This window comes from Mustela lutreola, chromosome 1 (genome assembly GCF_030435805.1).
Source record: "Mustela lutreola isolate mMusLut2 chromosome 1, mMusLut2.pri, whole genome shotgun sequence".
NCBI classification, from domain to species: Eukaryota; Metazoa; Chordata; class Mammalia; order Carnivora; family Mustelidae; genus Mustela; species Mustela lutreola.
This window is the reverse complement of record NC_081290.1, coordinates 195,355,617-195,380,415: the sequence shown is the minus strand read 5'-3', so window position 1 is coordinate 195,380,415 and position 24,799 is coordinate 195,355,617. Positions and strand designations below refer to the sequence as shown.

The following is a 24,799-nucleotide window of genomic DNA, read 5'->3' as shown; positions in this document are numbered from 1 at the left end:
AGTTTCTGGATGATATAGAATTGGATGCATGTGTTCAGTCTTCCATCTTAATCCAGAAGTCTCCAATCCACAAAAAAAATCTGATATTTTTCTTCCCATCCGAATTAGTCACAATTTAATTAGGGGATTAAAAACTACTATACTTATTTTAATAGAATTTAATATAAAGAATTGTTAATGAAGTATAAAGAATTGTTCCCTAAAAAGCTAGAATAGAAAACTCATCTGTTAGGGGAATAGAAATTGTGGGAAGCAGCTACCACCGCTCCTAGGCCTGCAGAACAAAGAGAGGAAGTCAGAATGACTAAAAGTTAGAAACTTAATGAAAGGGCCTCCCGGAGCTGAAACTCGGGCATCTGAGGAAGAACACTTGGCTGGAACGGGCATCTCTGAGCCCACACGGTGAGGCCAGCTAGGAGTCCTGGAAAGCTCCATTCAGTTGCTTCTGAACCTTTGCCCTGGGGGGAAGAAGCAGCAGCCTTGAAGGATAGCAACAGGCACAGAAGCCAAAGAGAAGTTAAACAGAAAAGAACACATGCCAGGGCACCTGGGTGGCTCAATTGGTTAAGTATCTGCCTCTGGCTCAGGTCATGATCTTGGGGTCCAGGAATGGAGCTCCTTGTTGGGTTCCCTGCTCTGCCGGTAATCTGCTCTTCCCTCTCCCTCCACCCCTCCCCGCACTTGTGCTTGTGTCTCTCTCCCAAATAAATCAGTAATATCTTGAAAAAAGAAAGAAAGAAAGAAAGAAAGAAAGAAAGAAAGAAAGAAAGAAAGACAGACATGTGCCATCCTCCTCCACTAGCCTTGAAGTTTCTCCTGAATGGGCCTTATTGTCAGAGCTTAAAAAGAGATCAGCTGGCAAAGGAGAAACATGGTGTATCAAATACCAAGCTCCATAAACATTAACAAGTAGGCTTAGTGTCAACAAGTTGATTTGCTAATGGTCCAATGTGCATGCATTCCCCAAAGCAGGATGAGTTCAAGTGCTTGTACATCATCTACTTTTAAGTTTTGCCAACCTCTGAATGAGAAATTGCATCTCACCATTGTTTAATCTATGTTTCCCTTAGTGAGGGGGAGGTGCATCTTTTTTTCATATGTTTACTGGAACTGGATTTCCTTTTCTTCTTATATATTTGCCCATTTCCCTAATTTTTTTCCTTAATGATTTGCAGGAACTCTTAACTTTTTCGGCAAATGTATCTGAAACATAGAGGTAAGAATAGAGGCTAATATAAAAACATGCATGTTCCAATTACCGAGCTTTATTAAATTATCTTATTTGTATTCATTCATTGTCTTACTCTAGGTTTTGTTTTGTTTTTAAGAAATAAAGCATGTATATACTTGAGATCCTTTTGACCCCCTTCTTCAATCCTATTCTCTTCCATTCTCCACAATAATCACTATCAGGAATTCAGTGTGCCGTTCCCATGCAAAGTTTTTATATTGAGTAGAAGCTATATTCTGGATACTAACCCTTTGTTAATTTTATGCATTTTGAATTGCAAATATCTCCTCTCATTCTGTGCTGTGTTTTTCACTTTGCTTATGGTGTTTTTTGATATATGAAAGTTTAAATTTTAATGTGATCATATTTATCAGATGTTTCTTTTATGGGGTGTGCTTTTTGTGTTACATTTTAAAAATCCTTCTTCTATCTTTCCTGTATTCTCTGTAGGTCTTATCTTTTTGATAAATCTCTATGTTCCCTTGAGGAAAGGATCATGATTTATGTACTTTCATCCTCTACAATATTAATTCCAGTAAATCCCAACTGGTGGGTCATCAGCCCTAGCTGATGGACAGCAGCATATTGTGTTTCTCTGCCTATCTGGCTCTCGCAGCTGATCTCTTCAGTCCCTATCTTGAGTTCTTCGCTCTTTTTCCCTTTATCTTCATGTCTGCATTTCTCCTTCCTATTCTTTTAGGCAAGAGTGATGCGTTTAGAAGAATATCAGTTATAGCCAAAAATTATTAGAAATAAGGGGGATTACTAAAAAGTTAAAAAAATAAATAAAGGGGATTAATAGGATCATACAAGGCTGAAGCCTTGAACTTCAGCAGATCATCGAGTAGGTCAGCGACCAGATACAGTATCTTTCTGTCTTTTTGACCTACTTCCTACTATGTCAGCTTTATTCTTTTTTTCTTTTTTAAAGATTTTATTTATTTATTTGACAGACAGAAATCACAAGTAGACAGAGAGGCAGGCAGAGAGAGAGGGGGGACGCAGGTTCCCCGCCGAGCAGAGAGCCTGACATGGGGATCGATCCCAGGACCCTGAGACCATGACCCGAGCCGAAGGCAGAGGCTTTAACCCACTGAGCCACCCAGGCACCCCCGTCAGCTTTATTCTAAAGTTTATTCTTTGTTACAGCTACAGGACATTTTTATGCCCAACTCAGTGACATTTGGGCTATAATTCTTTGTTGAGGAAGGTGTCTATCTTAAGCATTGTAGGATGTAAGAAGCATCTCTGGCTTCTACCTGTTAGATATCAGTATCATTCCTCTCCACCTTGGACTGGGACAAGCAAGATGGGTCCAGACATTGCTAGAAGTCTCCGGGGGGGGTGAGATCACCCCCAGTTGAGAGCTGCTCACCTAATCCGATGGGCCTTAATCATGTGTCTGGTCTGAAACAATCATAGAAGGTGCTGCTTGGCTTAAGCCAATCTGGACTTATCTCTAGAGATGGATCAGCTTTTGGTCTGTGTTGGTGAAGGGCAGAAATCAAAGAGAAAAGCTAGGTGCTAATGGGAAGGTAGAGGTGATACTTGATAGTCAAAAAAAGGCTACCCCCCAAAAAAATCTGATATGAGGCACAAAGTAGCAGTTAAATGACCATTGCCATATTTTCCCATTATAATACCTGATAATTAATCAATGAGTCCTAGGCCCTCATTATCTCTTCCATTATAATGGATAGAAGGTGGGGGTGGGGAGCAGAGAGAGAGAGATATCTCTGAGGTCTCCTCTTATTAGGGCACTAATTTCACCATGAAGACCCTGCTTTCATTACTTTATCTAAACCTAAGTATCTCCCAAAGGTCTCATATCCAAATACAATCACATTGATGGTTAGGGCCTCAACACACGAATTTTGGAGGAAACATAATTCAGTATTATAATATCATTATTTGGAAGTTTGGTAATTATAATTCATTTAAAGAAGAAGTAGAAATGCACATCTTTCCATTATAGATTAGCCCCTGATCAGCTAGTATGCCCATCATTGAATTTTCATACAGATGACAGTAGAGGAAGTCAAGAGTTTATATACGTGCCAGTATGTCAGAGACTTTTGAGTTAACTATCATAGGTCAGGTTCCTTGGAAATGGTTTCTGAGACTGATGGTTTTGAGAGTTTGAGCAGAGGTGGTTTACTGAACAATAGCTGTAAGGATTGTTAGGAAGCAGGACTGAATGGAAGAGGATGTTGAACTGGGCTAAAGTTGCAACAGAAGCTCAGCCAATGGTATGGCTGAGACCTGGGCGGGCCCCGCACAGAGGTCTCACTCTGAGGCAAGGGGCCATGTCCCTGGACCGCTGTAGTCGTTAGATGCAAACTGTCTCCAGGGAGGGTGCGACCAAGCGGGAAACAGCTCCCTAATGCTGACAGTGTTTTCTAGAACGGAAGTAGCCTTTAGTCCTGAAAACCTGTGGTGAGGGAGGGGGAAGCGTGGGCAGCAAACCACAGCCTTCACTACAGGACTCGAACAATCTAAAAGCAGGTGCCTCTAAACTCATCGAGGGGATAGCACTGCAGTCACTGATCATGTTCCCCTTCTAATTGCTTACGTCTCCAGGCAAGCATGTTTTCAATTATCTCGAGGATTTCAAAAACAAGTCTTTCTGGCAGCTTCTAAAATTGGCTTAATGCCTGGTTTATCAAACTGAGCCTTGCTTCTTAATACTATAATTTCAGTGCAATAAAATGCCCGAGTTTTTGGTTGAACCCTCTGAGACAGATGTTTTCAGGGATAGAAGGACAGCAGACTTTCGTACCTTTTCCATGATCTCTGATCCCCCGGGGATAGCATATTCCTTCCTGTGGTGATCTCTTGATTGTGGAGTGCTGACAGTCCTGTGCCAAGGTATTTGGTAACAAATGTGGAAGCTTTTGTGATTTTTGTTACAATAACATCACCATCCAGTTTCCGTAGTGTAGTGGTTATCACGTTCGCCTCACACATCACCATCCAGCAGACTTTCATATTTTGTCTCTATACAACAGGGATTGTGTACTCCCAAGCATATTTTACTCACAAAAATATTTTTTATGTTCTGAAGTATCGCATTTTTCATGTCCACTCTTTTCTGAGAGCTTCACAGATGTAAGTGATTGTCAACCCCAGTAGCTATATTTGTAAAAAGCTCTTCCGATTGGATAGAAGTTTGTCCCCATCATAAATTCATATAAAATGGGTCATTATATGTTCATTACAGATATGTTCATTGCACATGGGAGAGGGAAAATAGGACTAAAAGCAAAGAGCCAAAGTCCTAGTCATATATTTTACCCTACTCTTTGGAAATATCCTCAGGCCAAGAGAGCTCCATGTAGAAAATTAGTACTTGGTTCTTATAACCTCCCTTCTCTCCCATAAAACAAGAACATGGAAATAATTTCATAGGACAAAACCCAGTTTGGAGAAAATATGATACCTGCAGAAATGCTTCCATATATTAGAAAACTCAAGTTAGCTTGAGGTATAGAGAAACTACTGGGTTACTTTTACTGAGAAATTAGGGAAGTCACTGTTGTTTGCTCTAAGACCAGCAACAAAAGTGGATGGTGGGGGCACCTGGGTGGCTCGGTGGGTTAAAGCCTCTGCCTTCGGCTAGGGTCATGGTCCCAGGGTCCTGGGATCAAGCCCCGCCTCGGGCTCTCTGCTCAGCAGGGAGCCTACTTCCTCCTCTCCCTCTGCCTGCTTCTCTGCCTACTTGTGATCTCTGTCTGTCAAATAAATAAATAAAATCTTAAAAAAAAAAAAGAGAGAGGGATGGTGTCGTGTTTAAAGACAGAACGGCAGCAACAATTCAGGCTCTTGGGCTCATCTCTCACTCATAGACACTGAATGAGCTCCATATCACAGTGCAACAGGGAACCCGTCCCTCCAGATTCTTATGCTGGACTTATGTTTACTAAAACGGACTGGCTGATGATCTTGACAGAAACTCCTTTTATTTATTTATATTTATTTATTTATTTAAAGATTTTATTTATTTATTTAACAGACAGAGATCACAAGTAGGCAGAGAGGCAGAGTCACCTAGGCGCCCCCAGAAACTCCTTTAAAATAGGTACAGTGTTCTTTTTTTTAAATTTTAATTATTATTATTTATTATTATTATTTTTTTAAGTTAGGTATGGTGTTCTTAAGAATGTTTTATGAGGGGCACCTGGGTGGCTCAGTGTGTTAAGCCTCTGCCTTTGGCTCGGGTCATGATCTCAGGGTCCTGGGATCGAGCCCTGCTATGGACTCTCTGCTCAGCAGGGAGCCTGTTTCCTCCTCTCTCTCTCTCTCTCTGCCTGCCTCTCTGCCTACTTGTGGTATCTCTTTCTGTCAAATAAATAAATAAAATCTTTAAAAAATGTTTTATGGAAAACTCAGGGTCACAAACGCTCACACTTAGCCTCCCACAGAACAAAATTTGGCATATATTTTAAAAACAGTTTCAGTTCTTTCTCTCTCGCATGGTTTTTCATGTTCTCCTAGACTCCAAAGCTCTTTCTCTTGGGAGACTCCCCTGTCCTCATGGCATAAGTCCAAGAAGTACCATCACCATTGCAATTTCTGTGGTAGGCGACTCAGATTCCCTCCATGTTTGTTAGCACCTCATCTGTTGTTTTTAAGTTTTCCCTGTCATTTTTGATACTTTCCTAGTGTTTTGGCAAATAATTGACTGTACAGCACAGTGTAATGTGAAGCCATGTGGTGATTAAATCATCGTGGTGGCTATTTGTTGGTTGCTTGCCCAACTTCCCTTATCCCTTCTTCCTGACAATATGACTCTATCTCCTAGAAGGCACTTCAAGCTTCCCTGAACTTCAACAAGTTTTTTTGGGGGGCAAAATTGACCCTCTACTCCCAGGAGCGGGTTCTGATCAGCCAATTAGCATATCCTTTTTCCCTGGTCTCAGTGATTTATCCAGGGATGGGTGTATTACCCAATCAGAGCTAATTTGATGGAAGAAGATAAATATCGCTTCTTTCTCCTCCCACTTCTGTGTGAGCCACTAGAAACATTTCACTCTTTCCTGCTGCATGTAATAGAGGAACGAGGCAGTGAACAAAATGCCAAACCTCTTTCCTCAGGAACATACATTTTAGTAGGAGGAAGAGGGCAGTACACAAGATATATTTATTAGATGGTGTTCAGAAACATGGGGAAAAGTTGATAAGGGAAAGGAGTAGAGAGGTAACGGGTGGCAAGATCTGTGTAAAAATTTGTAGCCTGGGGTGCCTGGGTGGCTCAGTGGGTTAAGCCTCTGCCTTCAGCTCAGGTCATGATCTTGGGGTCCTGGGATCGAGCCCGGATCGGGCTCTCTGCTCAGCAGGGAACCTTCTTCTGCCTCTCTGCCTACTTGTGATCTCTCTCTCTCTGTCAAATAAATAAATAAAATCTTAAAAAACAATAACAATAACAACTTCATAGACTCTTATGGATACTTTAGCTTTTACTCTGAGTGAAATGAGAAGTCATTGGAAATTTCAAGCAGAGGAATGACAGGGTATGACTTAAACTACGATAGGACATTCTGGCCGTTGTGTTGAAAAGGGAAAATGGTGGAAGTAGGGAGACTAATGGTTGTGACAGTTATAAGGCTTTAGTATATTGATATATTGATTCCAATTCTGCATTCCTTTTAATATAATTAAATCTAGAGCGGGGGAGGCATATCTTGAAAGAAATTATAGGTTCAGCTTTTGGCTTCTGAAGTTGATTAGAGTCAAACACAAAACACTTGCAAAAAGTTTTTAAGAAAAGTCTATTGGCAAAAGTATTTCCAACAACTAAAGGAGATAATGATGTGCAAGATGTGAAGAGAAATTTGGGTTCTCAATTTTCTACAAGCAGGAATCAGGTTCAGAAATTCACTTATCGGGGCGCCTGGGTGACTCAGTGGGTTAAAAGCCTCTGCTTTTGGCTCAGGTCATGATCCCAGGGCCCTGCTCAGCAGGGAGCCTGCTTCCTCCTCTCTCTCTGCCTGCTTCTCTGCCTATTTGTGATCTCTGTCTGCCAAATAAATAAATAAAATCTTAGGAAAAAAAAAGAAAAGAAATTCACTTATTCACCAAGAAAGACGTATTTGCCGATGCTCTTTATCAGTGACTAAGGAAGATGATGGGAAAAGGATAATTTTCTAGACGGAAGAACCAAGAGTTAGGTGAATAGACTGGAAAGTTATACTTGAAGAGGAGAACCTGTGCTTAATCATGGAAAATTATCCTCTTTTCCCAAATATAGGAACCTGACAATCTTCACTCAATGGGATTTCATAATTGTTATGGGCCAGTGACTCCTCTTCGCTCCCATTGTTTTATTTTTTGACTAAGAGTATATTTTTGTGGTTATATTGTCTCTGTCCATCATTTGTTGCATGCTGGGTGTATGAGAAGAAACTTGCTTTTTTAATCCATAGGCTCAAGAACAGGCATATCTGGACCTGTTATAGATCCAGAATTTCAAGAATTTGATGGATCTTTTAGAGGTCTTGGGAATAGGAGTGAATCATTTTGTGCATATTTGAAAGGGACGTGAATAGTTATAACCAAGAGAGCAGACTGTGGTAGATTAAATTATTGATCCATCACAGTTCTTCATTACCCTGTAATGTTATGCATATATAAGGACTTTGCTACGGTTGCGTGGTGAGCAGTGTATTTTCTCACCTCTTGACTTTGGGCTCAGTGAAGTGGTTTTCTTTGGTCAGTGGGATGTCAGGGGAAGTAATATGGGCAAAATCTTGAGATATTCTGTGTTGGCTTTTCCTGCTTGTGCTTCTGTGACTGCCACAAGAAGAGCATGCCTTCAGTAGCATTTTTAGTATGGGCTCTGAATAGGACGTATGAAGCAGAGGTCCTGCACTTGACTCCTGTTCTTACAGCCTGAAGCAAACCTTCTCCAATCAACCCATGAACCTTCAGCATACAGCTGATCTAAACCTAATCTCCAGCCTACGTCCAGCCTACCTCAACAAATGATCCACAGACTCATGAGAAAAAAATAATTGTTTTAAATCTCTGACCTTTGGGATGGGTTATGAGGCGTTAATGTGGTAATGGCTGAGCACTAAGGAGGTAATTGCAATAATTCATGAGAGAGAAAGAGAGGATGGGAACTAGGACCAGGGTGGTCACAGTAGAAGTGTTCAGATTCTGGATGTATTTATACATAGAACCCACAGGTTTAGCTGATAGATTATAAATGGAGTGTGAAAGAAAGAGAGGCATTGAGGATGAAGTCTATGCTCTTGACTTGAGCAAACTGGAGAATGGAATGGTCATTTTCTGGGATGGGAAAAACAGAGGGACTTGAAGACTTGGCATAATATTAGGAGAGGTTGTCAGGAGCAGTAACATGGTATTGGCTGTGTCAAGTTTGAGTTGCCTCTAGACATCAGTAGGGATGCTAAGCTGGCCATTTCTGAATATACAAGTCTGGAGTTGGAGAAAGTGTATACAGGTACACAGTGTATACTGGTGCACATCTGAGAGTAGCTAGTCTGTAGATGGCTTCTAAAGCCATGAGACTGGGTCAGATCAATAAGTGTGATCACTTGAAAAGGGGGCCAGTGACTGAGCCTGGGGACATTTTAGAGTTTCATGGTTGGGGAGTTGAAGTTATCAGCAAAGGAGTTTGAGAAGGATCAGGCAGAGATATAAGAGGAAAACCAGTTAAATGATAGTAAAGTGTTAATATGTTTTGTTATGAGATGAATCTATTCCTCCCTACTCTCTTCTCTTTTCTTCCTTCTTCCTTCACCAAAAATGTCACCACCACTAGATTTGTGTATGTGTGTGTGGATATGTGGAAAGCACAGTGTTAATCACTTTATATATAGAACAGAATTATTAAAAAGCTAACAGGTATGTTTTTTTTCTTTTTTCCTTTCTATATACTTGCTAGGGGGAAAATAAAATCTTTTTCTCTTCTGGATTTCTTTCCAGGACGGAGAAGCTAAGTCTTTGTATTAATGCTGGGATCCCTTCATAATCCTGCAAGCAGGATGGCTTTGAAGAGCAAGTAGATTGGAGGCTGATGCTTTGAAAGGAATAGGGGAATGAGTAGCTGGGATGCTGGAGGAGAGTTGATTAATTTTTTTCTCCCTAAGCCTGGGAGGCAGAGGGCGGGGGTTTCGGGTAGGAGGAAGAGGTCCAATGGGCATTAGAGACTTGTGTTTAGCTAGTATGCAGCTCCCTAGTGGCAGTCAGACCTTGGAAGGGGGGATGGCTCTCTGGAGGTGAGTGGAGATCGGAGATTGAATGCCACAACCTTGAAATTGTTTTCACAAGTCATCTGATTTCACAAGATCACTTGGGTGAACTTCTGTTGTACACCCTGATAAAGGCTCAAGGATGGTGGTGGGGGAAAATGGGGCACCTGAAATAAAAGTGCTTTGCAGAAAGAGAGTGTCTGAGCTTGAGACAAGGATCTAAGTGTTGGCAGGTGTACTCCTGTTATGCATAACATGGGGCTGGTTTTAGAAGCTCCTCAAGACAGAGCCAGGCATTTTACTGAACTTTGGGGAACAATGGCTGTGTTACTGTGAACTTAGAGAGGTGTCGTCCTAGAACCAAAGCTCGGGACACCCAGTGTGTGCAGACAGGAGTCCGAACCAGCCAGGACGTTACCATGTGTCGCATCATTGCAGTAGAAGGTAACAGCATTGGTTAAACAAGACTCCATCTCCTCTCTCTTTTGTTTTGGGAAGGGAACTGCATCTTTTGGTCTAAGTCATGAACCTCACAGTGTCTTAAGATATTCAAGGATGAGAAGGTCTAAAAAAGGAGAGACTAAACTTTCTAAAAGGGGGCTTGAATGATTCACTGAGAAAAAAAAAAGACATAAGGCCTCTGAGTTTATGACACAGGTATTTACCATTCATGCTTTGGGGAAAACTTGGGAAGTTCTAGTATTTATGGGAGAGTGTTTATGATGTTATGATGGCTTCTGTTTTTTTTTTGTTTTTGTTTTTGTTTTTTTGCAAATATGTATTTGTCTTATTCTGTGAGGTTCTGGGTAACAAGATAATACAAAAGTGTGTTAGCGGCATGGGTGTAGGAACACATATTCCCTAGCAAATCCCAGCACACGTTTTGGGCTCAATACATTTTTCAATAAATGACTGCATGTCTGCCGGCAGGATCAATGAAAACATATGGATGAAACTTACAGGGAGGCAGATTTTGGATTCAGCTTATCTTTTTAATAATTTGAGTTACTCATAAATTAAATGGGACTATGCGGGAAAGGCAATAAAATTCTCTATTACTGGGAGTGAAACAGAAGCAGAAAGACCATTTTTCAGGGAGGTGATAGAGGATTTATTTATTAGATACTGGTTAGACCACATAAGCACCGAGAGTCCTAAAAACTCAGATATGCCAGTTCTAAGACTTTAAATCCAGGGGTCTTCATACAGAAACTTGGGAGAAATATAAATAAGACTCATGAACTCCGAGAAATCTTTAAGAGGCATGTGTTCAATGGCATGTTTATTAAACAAACGCTCATGACAGATTTTCATAACAGCAACAAATGTTATTTCACTACATCAAATCTCCCTTCCTAAGAAAAAAAAACAACAATCACAGCGAGGTTGATGGATCTGGATGGTTTGCTCATGTGTTTTTTGTTTTTTTTTTTCCCCTGGGGAGCGGGGGAGTAAAACCAGTCTTCTCACTCGTTTTCTTCTCTTTTCTCTTCTTGAGCCTCACCTGATTTCATTTTCTTCACCTCCTCTCTGGCTAAGTATCCCCGGAAGGCTGCTTGAATTTTGAGAGCAGCGTTCTCTCTTTCTTCTTCTTCAGAAGTTTCCTTCATGGAAAGGAGAACAAGTAAGAGACTTCTTAAGTATCCAATTTTTAAAAAAATTAACATATAATGTATTATTAGCCCCCGGGGTACAGGTCTGTGAATCACCAGATTTACACACTTAACAGCACTCACCATAGCACATACCCTCCCCAATGTCCATAATTAAATATCCAATATTTTGATGCCATAAAAATAAGTGCAGAAATGTAATCAATATAGGGATGTAATAGTCGAGATCTGTTGCTTCCTAAGGGAATTTTATATACTGTCATGTTGTGCATGTTCCAAATGATGAGTGCCAAAATAGCAGGCATTTTGTTTTCTCATTCTTTAATATGCCTCTGCAATAAATGATCAGTGCCAACTTCCCCCCTCAAAATAGCTCCTATTTAACAGTTTCCTAAGCAATGACATTTTTTTTTTGGAAAATAAGTAAGAATCCTTGAAGCATGGTAAAAACGTCAAGAATAGTAAACGTGCTGTTTCAAAATAATGATCACATGAAATTAATTTCTTAATTTTTCAATGATTAGCTAATCAGAATCATACATGTAAAGTGGACTACCAAAGAAATCCTTTTAGTCCAATAATGTCAGTTTTAAGGTGGTTGGCTGAACTTCTGCATATAGTTTTTGTTTTTGTTTTGTTTTTTAAAATTTAGGTATAGGGGTGCCTGGGTTGCTCAGTCCCTTGAGCACATGGCTCTTGATTTCGGTTCAGGTCCTGATCTCAAGGTCCTGGGATCGAGCCCTGTCTTGGGCATCATGCTCATCAAGGAGTCTGCCTGTCTCTGTCTTTCTCTGTCTCCCTGCTCTCTCCTCTCAAGTAAACAAATAAATAAACAAAACCTTTCAAAAAAGAAATAAAATTTAGGTATTATTTACCTAAATTATAATAAGTGAGACACACAGATCTTAAGTGTCTAGTTCAAAAGATATATAGTTTTTTAAAAATTATTTATTTATTTATTTGTCAGAGAGATAGAGAGAGTACACAAGCAGGGGTGGGGTGGGGCAGCAGGCAGAGGCAGAGGGAGAAGCAGGCTTCCCATGGAGCAAGTAGCCCCATGTGGGAATCAATCCCAGGGCCCCAGGAACATGACCCAAGCCAAAGGCAGATGCTTAACCGACTGAGCCACCTAGGTGTCCAATATTTAGTTTTAGTTTTTTTTTTTTAAGATTTTATTTATTTGGCAAACAGAGATCACAAGTAGGCAGAGCAGTAGGCAGAGATAGAAGGAGAAGCAGGCTCTATGCTGAGTAGAGAGCCTGATGCAGGGCTCCATCCCAGAATCCTGGGATCATGACCTGAGCCAAAGGCAGAGGCTGTAACCCACTGAGCCACCCAGGTGCCCCCGATACATAGTTTTTAATATATAGTTTTAAATTATAACAGTGATAATATACACTTAAAAACTTAAACATCAGGGAGCCTGGGTAGCTCAGTGGGTTAAGCCTCTGCCTTCGGCTCAGGTCATGATCCCAGGGTCCTGGGCTTAAGCCCCATGTCTGGCTCTCTACTCTGCAGGAGACTGCTTCTCCCTCTCCTTGCCACTCCCCCTGTTTGTACTCTCTCTCTCTCTGTCAAATAAACAAAATCTTAAGAAGTAAATAAATAAAAACTTAAATGTCACTCATATTGGAAGTTCTCTCCCCCTTTCCAAATCTACTCCTAAGATGTAACCATTACCATGGGTTGAGTATATACAACTTTCAAAAATTTCTCTATATAAAAAGTATTTATATGGGTATATACATGGCTTTTTATTTTAAAAATGAGATAATACTAACTATAGTGTTCCCAATGACTTTTTCCTCATAAGTATATATCTTGGTTCTCTTCTCTTTATTATTATTCAGTATGTAACTGCCCATTCTTCTTCTTTTTTAATGATACCATTGTATTACATGTACTAATGCAACTTGATTTATTTACTCAGTCTCCTGTTGACAGACCTTCAGGTTGTTTACACCCCTCACCCTATTAAAAAAACAATGAGGCAAATGTAGATCTCAAACTTCTAAATGCAAACAGAATGGTATTAAATCCTTTGAGATGATGCCCCAGTAGGAGCAAATGAATTATAATGAAGCTGGAAATCAATAGGATCTCAACTCAAAGTCATGAAATGCTGGTTAAAGTCAACTACTAAAGATGTAAGGAAATGACTCCCTTTCTTCCCTGACCTCCCATTGCATCGTATGGCAATGCTAGGCTGACTGGGTTGTGTTGATACAATTCTGGAATAATTTATAAAGGTTATAGGGAAAAGTTAAGCCTCCAACAGGGGAGGAGGTAAGGTATTCCTTGAAGAGGATGTCTACTTTGGGTGTCAGTTAATGGGTGACTAATGGGGACATTAGAACATGAAAAGGAACTCAGAAGTTTGGCCTTCAGCACTGTAGAGAGTGAGTTCTTTCTCACTAGGTTTGGTTCTCTAGCATCTGGGCTGTGAAGAGTATAGATAGTGATATGCTGGTAAATGCTTAGATATAGACTCTCCAGAAAAAATGTCTGATTTGCAATATTGGCCATGATCTTCATACTCCTACCATGGCTGATTTCAAGCTACCAAGCAGACATTGCTGATCATGGGTTGTATAGAGAGAGATGTGCACAATTGTCTCTTGAGAGCTGGATGTAGCACACTCCTGGGCATAGGTGTCTTTGAAGGTGGGCCCTACTCAAGTCTTTATTGCTTAGAGGTAGGCTGCTCATCAGGAAGTCATTTTGTAGACAACAGTACATGGAAGGTGAATAAGACCCATTGTGTAAAGCCATTTTGTTTGGTGGTATGTGATTCTCTGGGTTTCCTTTTGTTATCTCTGAACCTTTGTCACTGTGTGGTGGTGAGAGCATCAATTAGTGAAAAATTCTCAAAGTGGAAAGTGAATCTGAAGGATGAAGAGTGAGGCAGTGAGTTCTGTCTGTTTTTCCCTTTGGGGAGATTTCCCCACTCATTGAATTCTTGGAAAAAACAAAGATTTAATTTTTAAGGGGAAGAAGGAGTTTTCCTTTACGATAGGCATAGCTAAAAATGATCCACCAGTTAGTTTATCACTGATGCCAGTTATCTAGAAAGCAAAATCATAATTTTAGCAATATGGGTAACAGACTGGATTCCTATTTGGAGTATAATTTTAAATTGAGTGATATGATTCTTTGTAGGAATCTAATAGTATATGGAAAACATAACTTACTAAGACTTTGACTGGTGTCTCGTCCTCTTTCACAGATGTGCTAGACTTTTCTTTTTCAGACTCACAACTCTCAGGTGATTCATGTTCCTGGAGGAGGGGTGACAGGACCAAATAGTCAATCCAAAATAGTAAAGTGTTGGATCAAACCTCTTAAAGTCATTAAATACTGCTGTTATTGAGAAGTAGTAGGAATTAAATACATACTGATTTTTTAAAAAAGGAAAGTAGGTTGGAAAAAAAGAAATACATGAAAATTTTCAAAGGAATATGACCAAATGGTGGATTGGTGAATCAGTGAAAAATGCAGATTTTTTGCTTTTGGAATGTGTGTAACATTATTTCATATGAAAAACAAACTATTGTCTTATACTAAAAGGTGTTAAGATGCTGTAATGAATCTTGAACAAAGTATAAAAAAGAAGTGCTGTTAGTTTTTAAAATAAGAGCAAAATATATGCTACTATGTCCCATAGTGTGAGTCAAGTTTTGATGGTGTTCCCCAGTAGATTTGGGGAATTTGGAGAAAGTCAAGTTGACTTTTTAATGGAGTCTGTAGATTCAAAACCATGTCCAAGAGTTAAGTTCTGCTTGGGGAACAATTTAAGTAAAAAAAGGGAAATCAGCTCTGCCTATTTTGACATGGTTGTTGAAATATTCCACCAAAATATTAGAGGCATTGCTAATTTACAGCTTATGGGAAGAGTTTCTTTAATCTATAAAACAGAAATTTGAAGACATATAAGCTAATTAGTAAAGTCTTTAGAATTCAAAAGAGATGAAAAAAACACCTTGAAATTGCTATGTGACACAAAGATTTAAAACTTTCTGACATTATTCCTTTGATTGAAATAAAACATGAACACAGAGAATCTTGTTAAATGACTAGATGGAAACAAACTCAACACCCCCATATCTGGCAGGCACAAATGGATGGAACTTTACTTTTGAACTCATGGAATAAGTGACAGGTATTTCCCCAGGAAATTCCCCAAATCTACTGGGGAACACAATCAAAACTTGAACTTGGCTAATTCCCTTTAATTCTAATATCTGATGGAGCTTTGTGGCTAACGTAATATCTGAGTTGTCAGGAAGAGTGCTTCTCAGACTTGAATGTACCTACAAATTACTTTGGGGGAGCCTGTTAAAGTTCAGCTTCCAACTTGCAGATCTGGAGTAGGGCCTGAGACAAAATTTCCATCAAGTTACCAGTTAGATGATGGCAGTGATGCAGGGTTGTACACAGCTTTTCTCAACCAGTGTTCCTCTTCTGGACCACAGAACACAGAAAGTTTTGAGTGATTCGTCTTGTAATTCTCTCAAGGACGGTATATAATTAGAGCCATTCGAGGAAAAAAGGAGGGACACCAATGCCTTACATGCAGTGAGTGCCTTTGGCTTAGGCAAAATATTATTATTTTATTTTATTTTTTAAAGATTTTATTCATTTATTTGACAGAGAGACACAGCAAGAGAGGGAACACAAGCAGGGGGAGTGGGGGAGAGGGAGAAGCAGGCTTCCCACTGAGCAGGGAGCCTGATGCAGGGCAGGCAGCCCGATGTGGGGCAGGGAGCCCTATTCAGGACTCTATCAAAGGACCCTGGGATCATGACCTGAACCACCCAGGTGCCCTAGGGCTTAATTATTTTGAGGAACCTTGGCTGAAAAAGGCTGATTCTGAGAATGCTGCTAAAGAGAAGGTAGGTTCAGTCTCTGAACAGATTAGCTTTGTAGAAAAAACTCTCCCATTATGAATTTAAATTATAATCAGTCTTTTGTAAGATGTCAATGATGATGAAACAACGGGATGAATGGTGTTTTATGAAATGCCATTCATGAATTCAACAAAAGTTTATTGAAGATCTGCTATTGCTAAGCATTGTGATACCCAATACAATTTGAAGAATAAATGAGTAATTACTCTGTAACTTTCAAGTTCATTCTTCCTGTTGATCACCTTTCCATTTCCGCTAAGTACCTGTCCAAGATTCAAATAATTTAGAAAAAAATTTCTCATCAGAAAGAACAGCACAATTAAAAAGGTTTAATAAGATATTTGTTTGCCTTTCATGATGTTCATGATTCTGGGAAGACTGCAATATTCTCTGTTTTGGAGACAGGGAGAAGAAGATAACCAAATCCACGAGTTTCCTAGGTCCATACCTTGAAAGCATGGTTGTTATAGAAGCGGTCATCTACCTTAGTCCCCCATTCTGCTGGGTCAAAGTTGGTTTCTAAATAACAAAAATATTATAATTTCGGACTTATTTTGAGTTCATTAAAGTAAATCCAGAATAGTAACACAAAACAAGTTTTCTTTTTTAAACCACAGGTTCTTTACTGCCAGTTGAAAATATTATGTATATAACCTAACATTGTAAACATAACCAGTGATCACAGAATAAATGATGATGAATTAAACATTAGATGAGCCCTTGGGGATATTTAGAAAGGCACTTAAAAAAAACATAATTTCTGCTTTATAGAATTTATAATATGGGAGAGAACAAATGCCAATACTTAAATACAAATACAGAAACTCATAAACATGTATCAGTAAACACAAGAAAATGTATAAAAATAAATGCTAAATAGCAAGGAAGTTTGGAAAAGTGAAGAATGGGAGAGGTTATTAAAAATGAGGCACATTATATAGTTAGTAGACATAGACAGCCTATATTTATATTCAAGCAGAATTTTCCTTTAACTTTTCATTATAAACAATTTCAAATTTAGAAAGTAGAAAGAAATAATACAGCAGAATCTCATGTGCACATTATTCACATTCAACAATTATAAACTCATGATTTATCTTATTTTATCTGTAATTTCACTCAATTTCCCTCTCTTTCGTCTGATTATTTTCAAGCCTGTTCCAGGCACCCTATTGTTTTATCTGCAAATATTTATTTTAAAGCCATAATACTATTATCACATCTAAAAATACTAACAATAATGCCTTAATATCAGCTATCCAAATTTTCCCTATTGTCTAATATATTTTTGGCTTTTTTCTTTTTATTGTTGATTTGTTCAAATCAAAACCCAAACAATAGGCACACACAGTATTTTGTTATGCCTTTCCCATCTCTTAATTGAACGAGATTTTCACCTATCTCTCAGCCCACATTTTTTCCCTGCAATGTTTTTGTTGAGGAAATTGGATCATTTTTCCTTTGGAGTTTTCCACAGTTCAGATATTTCTCATTCCACTCCTGTGATGACTTTTAACAAGTTCCTTTGCTTTTGAATTTCCTGTAGCTGATTCAGGATTTGTTTATTTACGTATTTATTTATTTATTTGGAAAGCATACTTTATAGATAGCGTAGTGTAATATAATATCTGGTTGTATCTCTTTTTATAATCTTTAAAAGCCAATTGATGATGATTGCTTAGATCATTTCTTTAGGGGTTGTAAAATGGCAATGTTCTTATTTGATCATGACTTCTTTATTTCTGGAGTAATCAGTAAAGAAAAACTTACCCATAGCAATTATTTGGTTACCCTGACATACAGTTCATCAATAAAAGGCATTTTAAAGTTTTGATTATTTCCCCTTATCAACCAGTTTACAGAATAATCAGTTGGTTCCTTAGGATCCTCTTAAGGAGGTTTTTTTGTTTGTTTGTTTTGATCATTATGAACAAATGAATATTTAAGAAATTGGATCAACTTCAATCCCTTGCATTTATTCTTCTTCTTGATGCTCTAATTGTCCAGAGTTGGCTGGTAGGAGCTCATTCAGGTGTTCAGATGCTCCTGAGTGCTTTGGAAACAACTCTAGTAATCTTTGACAGTTTCCTTCTTTTCTGGTATGACTAGATGTTCAGGTTCAGCTTGCATATTTCCTCACTAATTCACAGAATTAGGTAGTTCTCTAAGAAACCTTGGTTCCTGGGAAATGGTAGCTAAAGGCCACAGTCTAGAAGCTAAGTGCTCACCAGTACTGGGTTAATTATTGTTTTGTGGCCTTTTAAAAAATGCATACAGTTAGAAAACATTTTTTCATTTTTACAGAGAAAACATGTCATTGAAGTCACACTGATATTTTTCTGTTCAAATTTAGGATTATTAACTTCCTTCATTTTTATATGTTTGTCATTTTTCTTATGGTAAAAATCTTAGTCCTAATAACATTGGATAGTGACTTATTTGCTATGTCCCACAGTGTATAAGAACTATAATTATACTATAACTTTAATTAAACTATGATATTATTAACAATGATTACTGAAAACAATTCAAGACTATCTAATGTCATTTTGTTTTTAGGCTATCTCCACTGAGGGATGTATAGTCAAATTACTGTGTTATAAAGTCACTTGAAAAAAAAAAAGAATTAATTCTTTTCTGTGTGGTTATATCTACCCAGTCAATACTAGCTAGGTTTGTTTGTTTCATTTTGCTTCTGAACTTTAGAGATTCAATAATTTAAAAAATTTATTTCCACTTTAAATTATGTTAAACATTTATGATTTTCAGTTCAAAATATATTCAGAGAAGTCTAGTTTTTTTTTTTTTCTCAAGATTTATTTGACAGAGAGCGACCTAGTGAGGGAGGGAACACAAGCAGCGGGGGTGGGAGAGGGAGAAGCAGGCTTCCTGTGGAGCAAGGAGCTTGATGGGGGGCTCCCGCTGAGCAGGGAGCCTGATAGTGGCTCAATCCCAGGACCCTGGGATCATGACCTGAGCTGAAGGCAGACGCTTAACATACAGTTAATGTATATGTTAACTGTGACGGAGCCACGCAGGCGCCCCTAAACATACTTTTTCCTATGTTACTTTTTTCACCTAATGTATCCTGAAGATCACTCCATGGCAACATATAGAGATCGTCCTCACTCTGGTTTTGTTTGTTTTACAGTTGTATATAATTCCACTCTGTGGATGTCCTCTAGTTTATACAACAAATCCCCTATGATGGATATTTGGCTTGTTCCCCTCAAAGAATGATGCCATGAAATGGGGAGAATTTGAATTTCTGTGTCAAATTCTCTCTCTAGGTGTTCTATCATTTTGTGTCTCCTCCAGCAATGTATATGACTGCCTATTTCCTTTCCAGTCCTGCCTGGAATAAATTGGCAAACTTTGGCTTTTTGCCAGTCTGATGGGAGTGGTCCCCACTGTAGTTTTGATTTTCAGCTTCTGTTGCTATGGGTTAGTTTTAGTATGTTCTCATATGTTAAGGGCCATTTGCATTTTTTGTGTGTTTGCTCATATCTCTAGACCATTCTTTTATATAAGGTTTATTAGTTTTTTCTTCAGTATTTCTTTAACGATTTTATTTATTTATTTGACAGACAGAGATCACAAGTAGGCTGAGAGGCAGGCAGAGAGAAAGGAGGAAGCAGGCTCCCTACTGAGCAGAGAGCCCAAGGCGGGGCTCCATCCCAGGACCCTGAGATCATGACCTGAGCCAAAAGCAGAGCCTTTAACCCACTGAGCCACCCAGGCGCCCCTAGTTTTTTCTTCGGTATTTTTACAAACCTTTAGTTATTAAGTTTATTAACCTTTTGTGATATAAATTACAAAGTTTTCCTCAGTTTGTCATTTGTAGTTTCATTTTTCTTATGGTGATTTTGTCATGGAAAAGCTTACTTTTATGTAGTCAATCCTATTAGTCTTTTTCCCTAATTGCTTTTGAATTTTGAAGCAATTATTGATAGCAATTAGCTAGCAAATTTTTTTCCTCTCTTATATTACAGAGAAATTCATCCATGTTTCCTTCTAGTATTTGTATGGTTTCATTAAAAAATAATTTAAATCTTCGGTCAATTTGGAATTTACCCTCGTGTATGTTGCAAGGAACAGACCTAATTTTATCTTTTTCCATCTTTATCTCAACATAGTCTACCTTATAAAAAATCTACCTTCTCCCTAGTGATCTCAGATACCACTTATATCAAATGCTGATAGTTTTCTGTCAGAAAAAAATCAAAATTAAGACTAATAATTACCTATGAAGATTGCTGGCAAGGGAATTCTTGCATCGTGTGAGGGACTGGGCTAGAGGACTTTTTCTTCCCTTTTGGAGAGACTACATTCTGATAGATGTATCATTTGGATAATTTGCTTTTAGTTTGCGTAAATGGAAATGGGTATGGTGCTTTAAATTTTTTTAAATAGTTTTGTCTAATTCTTATTAGTTAGAGACTAGTAAGCTGAGACCATTAATCTGAATCACAAATTTCTTTAATTATCATGATCAGTAACAATGACTCAAATGTTTTTGTAATGGGACATTTCTGAGATCTAAAATTAAATAAATGACTAAAGACTTTTTAATCATGAATTTGTAAAATTAATGTGATAATAACAAAATTAAATTAATGCTCATTAGAATTCACCTCTTACCCTAAAAGATTTTTCTTAATAGCTTTTTAGAGGCACATAAGTTTCAAATTGTGCAACAGATATTCACAATGGAAAAGACCAACAACGTTCAGGAGTTTGGCAGAGATTCTAAGCTCTGCCAGGGTTCAGCAAAGAAGACAAGATGGCGGAGCTGTGCAGTGTGTATGGGAGTTGCCTGAATTCAAAACTTGTGGGAGGGGGCGCCTGGGTGGCTCAATGGGTTAAGCCTCTGCCTTCAGCTCAGGTCATGGTCTCAGGGTCCTGGGATTGAGCTCCTCATCGGGCTCTCTGCTCAGCAGGGAGCCTGCTTCCCCCTCTCTCTGTGCCTGCCTCTCTGCCTACTTGTGATCTCTCTCTTATCAAATAAAAAAATATAAAATCTTTTTTAAAAAAGTTAAAAAAAAAACTTGTGGAAGGTTTCCTTCTTCTGGAAAATGATTTCAAATCAAATGCTTACTTACTTGTAGTTATTTCTTGTCACCTTTACCACTCTGTTGGAATACTGCAGTCAACAGTAATGATGGAAACAGCTTATACGAAGTGGTTGTTCTAGTCAAAAAGGGTTTTTTTTAATGGTAATATATAGCTGTAATAATTCCCATTTTGACTACTGGATCAGGTCTTGATAGTTATGAACCTTCAAGAATTGGAATTTGGACATTTTATTTCTGGAAATGAAGAAAAACTGCTTTGGCTCTCAGCCAAAGAATCACTGTGAGTATGAATCTGGGCAGGACAGGACCTTGGGAGAATAGAGAAAGGATATAAATCACCTTCCCAAGCTGGAATTTCATTTTCTAATTTTTAAGTAGGCTCCACATCCAGTGTAGAACCCAATGTGGGGTGTGAGTTCATGACCCCAAAATCAAGACTTGAGCCAAAATCAAGCTTAACTGACTGAGCCACCAAGCACTTCTGGAATTTCACTTTAAAAGTAGTGTTTCTCTGTGACTTTTTGCAGACTAGTTTCATATACCCCAGCAAATACCAATCTATTTAAGGAGTATGGAATTATTATTATTATTTTTTAACAATACTTATAATACTTTCAAGTAAGAAGAGTCACCATGTAAAGAAAACTACAAACTTTCTCCCCAGGAGGACGAGACAGTCAACTGCCTGGCATGCACTGAAACAGACTTGTTGGAAAATCGAGAGCTAGACTGGATGACCTCTTGAGGTTTCCTTCCACCCAGTGTGTCCATGAAGAATACAATGAAGAAGGTCTGTGTAACCAACTGGTAATTTTCAATAATGTGAAATAACTTGATTTATGAGATCTTGTCATAAAGCCATATGTTTTCAATAGCAAAAACTGTTATTTGAAGCTACCTGCCTCGTAAAAACTTTCTAAGGAATGAGGACTTAAGCCAGTTTCACCATAACCAAATACTTAGTCTCTTACTTTAAAAAAAAAAAAAAAAAAAAAAGCCTATTTAAAAAAAGCTTACTCTCTCGTTTCTCTAGAAGATTTTCAAAGTATGCTGCTGCAAAAGCTGGTATATTTTCTGGTTGCTCCCTCAGAATCTCGCGTGTCAGCCCTTCAAGCAGATTTCCAAATCCTTGTGGAATTCGGTAGTGGGTGTTGGAGAATGGAATCGACATCTCCTTGGAAGGAACTGCCTATTGTACCTAGAGATTCATTAGAGAGTATTCTCTTTAAATTTGTCTGATTTTACTTATATAATCACAATTATGACAATAAATTATTCCTGAGCTCCCAATTTTCTGGACTTCAATTCTTTCCCCCCAACACAACTCCAGTCCATCACTTCTTCGAGTTTTGAACTCTCCATCATTAATTAGAATATTACAAAAACAGACTCATTTACTAGGCCAAGTCATCTTTTTAAATTACAAAAATTACAGATTTTTTCACAACGTTAAGTACTTTTTCTCTCTGTCCCTCTTGTCTTTAAAAGGTGAGGGTAATTTCTGCTATCCCACAGGAACTTAGAGAGAAGCATGTTAAAAATTCATCATAAATCGCTGTTTGGGGTCAAAAATTTTTAAAAAATTGAATTAAGAACTAACCTTGGTTCTAGAAATTATTCTAATTCGTTGAATGAAGAAGTTTAACACTTAAGGTCTTGCCCTTTGTTTCCACTTCTGAAGCATGACTTAAAATGCCCCAGAGTACCTACATACTCTGAAAGGGGCAGCAGGGTCAGAGGGGGGCGGAGGCAAGGTCACGATTTTGCAGTCGGAAGAGTCCATGATTTGGGGATTCTTGTGTTTTCTGGTTTGGTTTTGACCAGGTCTTATCTCCCTGTCTTGGAATACAAGGACTGGATTAAGGACAGCTGCCAAGCAGCGGGTTGGGCTGCTGAGTATGCAAACGACACTCAGGGACCTGACCTTTTTGTGAAGGTGCCCATTCTTGGACAAATCCGCAAGCCGGAGTCGGGGTCTGGGTGAGGGACTAGAAGGTTTGATGAGGCCCAAAGTGCGGAGGACGTTTTTCTGTTTTTGAGGGAACAGGAGATGAGGCACTGAATCATTGTCGGGTTGTGAGAAGGACAGCTAACACCCTGAACCACTGTGGGGAGTGGAGGGCGGCCGGAGGGGGGACACGTCGAGGATCTGGGATTTCAGACTCTCGCCGAACGGGCTGCCTTGGCGCCCACTCTGCCTTCGCGATCCCGCAATGTGTCTGGGATCGGAGAGAATGCGAGAGGCGAAGGGAAAAGGCGAGGTGTCGGATTTGGAGAGGAAGTGGGGTAAACCGCCTCACCTCTTCGTTCTCTCAGAGCTGGTGCCGATGGTTCCGGTTGTTATTTCTCGTTGCTGGGTAACCGTTTTTTTTTTTTTTTTTTTTTAATTCAACTACGGCGGCCGGGAAGGGGTGAGGCATGGTCACACCGGGCCGCCAGGGGCCGGCTTCGCGACAGAACTGCCCGGGAGGGGGTGGAGTCAGGCCTCCCCGCCCCGCGCAGGCCCCGCCCACGACTCCGGCACCCCATTTCCCCCCCACCCGCCGCCGCCCCTGAAGTCCGTGTCCAGAGTCCCGCACCCGGGTGGCGGATCTTCGCCAACATGGTAGCGCCGGGATTTGTGTTTGGGCTGGTGCTGCCTTTAATCCTGCCGGCCGACACGAGTGCAGGTGAGGCGGCCCGGCTCGGCCCGACCCCTGCCCGTCCACCTGCGCGGGCTCGGAGATGCCGCGTCCTCTGCAGGACCCGCGAACCGCGACCCTGGAGCCGGCCTGGGGACCCAGGCCTAGGCCGCAATGTCTGCGGTCGATCCGCAACCTCCACACCCTTGCACGGTCCTGATGACCGGTGTGGCGCAGAGGCACATGTGGGCGTATCTTAAGGGGGAGGCCCAAAGGTCCCAGACCGAGGCCCTCGGGGTCTTTGAATAACCGCAGGGGAAGTGGAAGGGGGGTGGCGAAGCTCGTTAGATAATATTTGGAAACAGGTGACTGAGTCATCCCCAACATTTCCCTGCGGCCCCCTCAGTAGTACCCTTGGGGAGGGTTTGCTTCAAGCCTGGTTCCTTAGGGGAATTATATTTGACTAGTTTAAGTGGTGATTAGGATTAGGAAATACTACCCCCTCACGAGCTCAGAATATTTAAGGCTTAGCCTTGATTTCTGGCGCAGGTTACGGATTTCGGTGGTGGGATAGTAGACACGGCATTGGGGAGGAGGGCGACTCACTTTGACTACTGTCCAGGGCGGATCCTGTCATTTGACTACTCAAGGCTGGACACCGAGCCACAGCCATGGAGAACCAGAGGGTGGACTCTGCCCTCTATGTCAAGTACAGTGAAAGTGCCGGACCCGTTGTTTCCCTCAAACCAGTCAAGCAGTGGAGCCCACAGATCCCTGCTAAGATAAGAAAGTTGAAGTGAGCATGGAGACAGGGTGCAGAAAAATGACTCTTGCTCCACCTGCGAACCCAGAAGTACCCAGACTGAGACCGCCTGCAGCCCATCAGTAGTGTCTGGGGCTTTAACAAAAGTGTAGACCAGCACTGCTCTGTATAGCACTTTCTGACTCTCGTTCCCACTCAGTGACCTTTGAGTCCAGCCTAGGAGAGGAGAGTAAGGCCATTTTCAAATTAGTTTTTCTTTTAAAGGCTGTGAACTTTAATGCCAATACGGTATTCTGTCTTCACCTTTGGGTCTTACCGTTCCATTACTTTGATTTACAATGACTGTATTTTTCATTAATGCTTTAAATTTTCT

At 39.8% G+C, this 24,799-nt stretch overlaps 2 protein-coding genes across 3 annotated transcripts in view; one reads left to right on the top strand and one right to left on the bottom strand.

Annotated features, from left to right (window-relative positions):
• Positions 1 to 10,712: 10,712 nt before the first annotated feature.
• On the bottom strand, positions 10,713 to 23,488 carry SPA17 (sperm autoantigenic protein 17). Of its 2 annotated transcripts, none has more exons than XM_059183675.1 (5): positions 23,343 to 23,488; positions 22,060 to 22,240; positions 16,416 to 16,486; positions 14,252 to 14,338; positions 10,713 to 11,051 (listed from the first exon to the last, which is right to left on the bottom strand). In XM_059183675.1, the coding sequence occupies exons 2-5, from the start codon at positions 22,211 to 22,213 to the stop codon at positions 10,914 to 10,916; spliced, it is 450 nt and encodes a 149-aa protein (XP_059039658.1). In that variant the 5' UTR covers positions 22,214 to 22,240; positions 23,343 to 23,488; the 3' UTR covers positions 10,713 to 10,913. The 2 variants fall into 2 exon arrangements, with proteins under 2 accessions (XP_059039658.1, XP_059039668.1); XM_059183685.1 differs by lacking the exon at positions 23,343 to 23,488 and adding an exon at positions 22,643 to 22,811.
• The window catches only part of SIAE (sialic acid acetylesterase), a 38,844-nt gene continuing 37,529 nt past the window's right edge, over positions 23,485 to 24,799 (top strand). Inside the window, exon 1 of the mRNA XM_059183649.1 lies at positions 23,485 to 23,711. Within this exon, the coding sequence (XP_059039632.1) occupies positions 23,645 to 23,711 (67 nt within the window). The 5' untranslated portion in view covers positions 23,485 to 23,644. The remainder of the gene's footprint in view (positions 23,712 to 24,799) is intronic.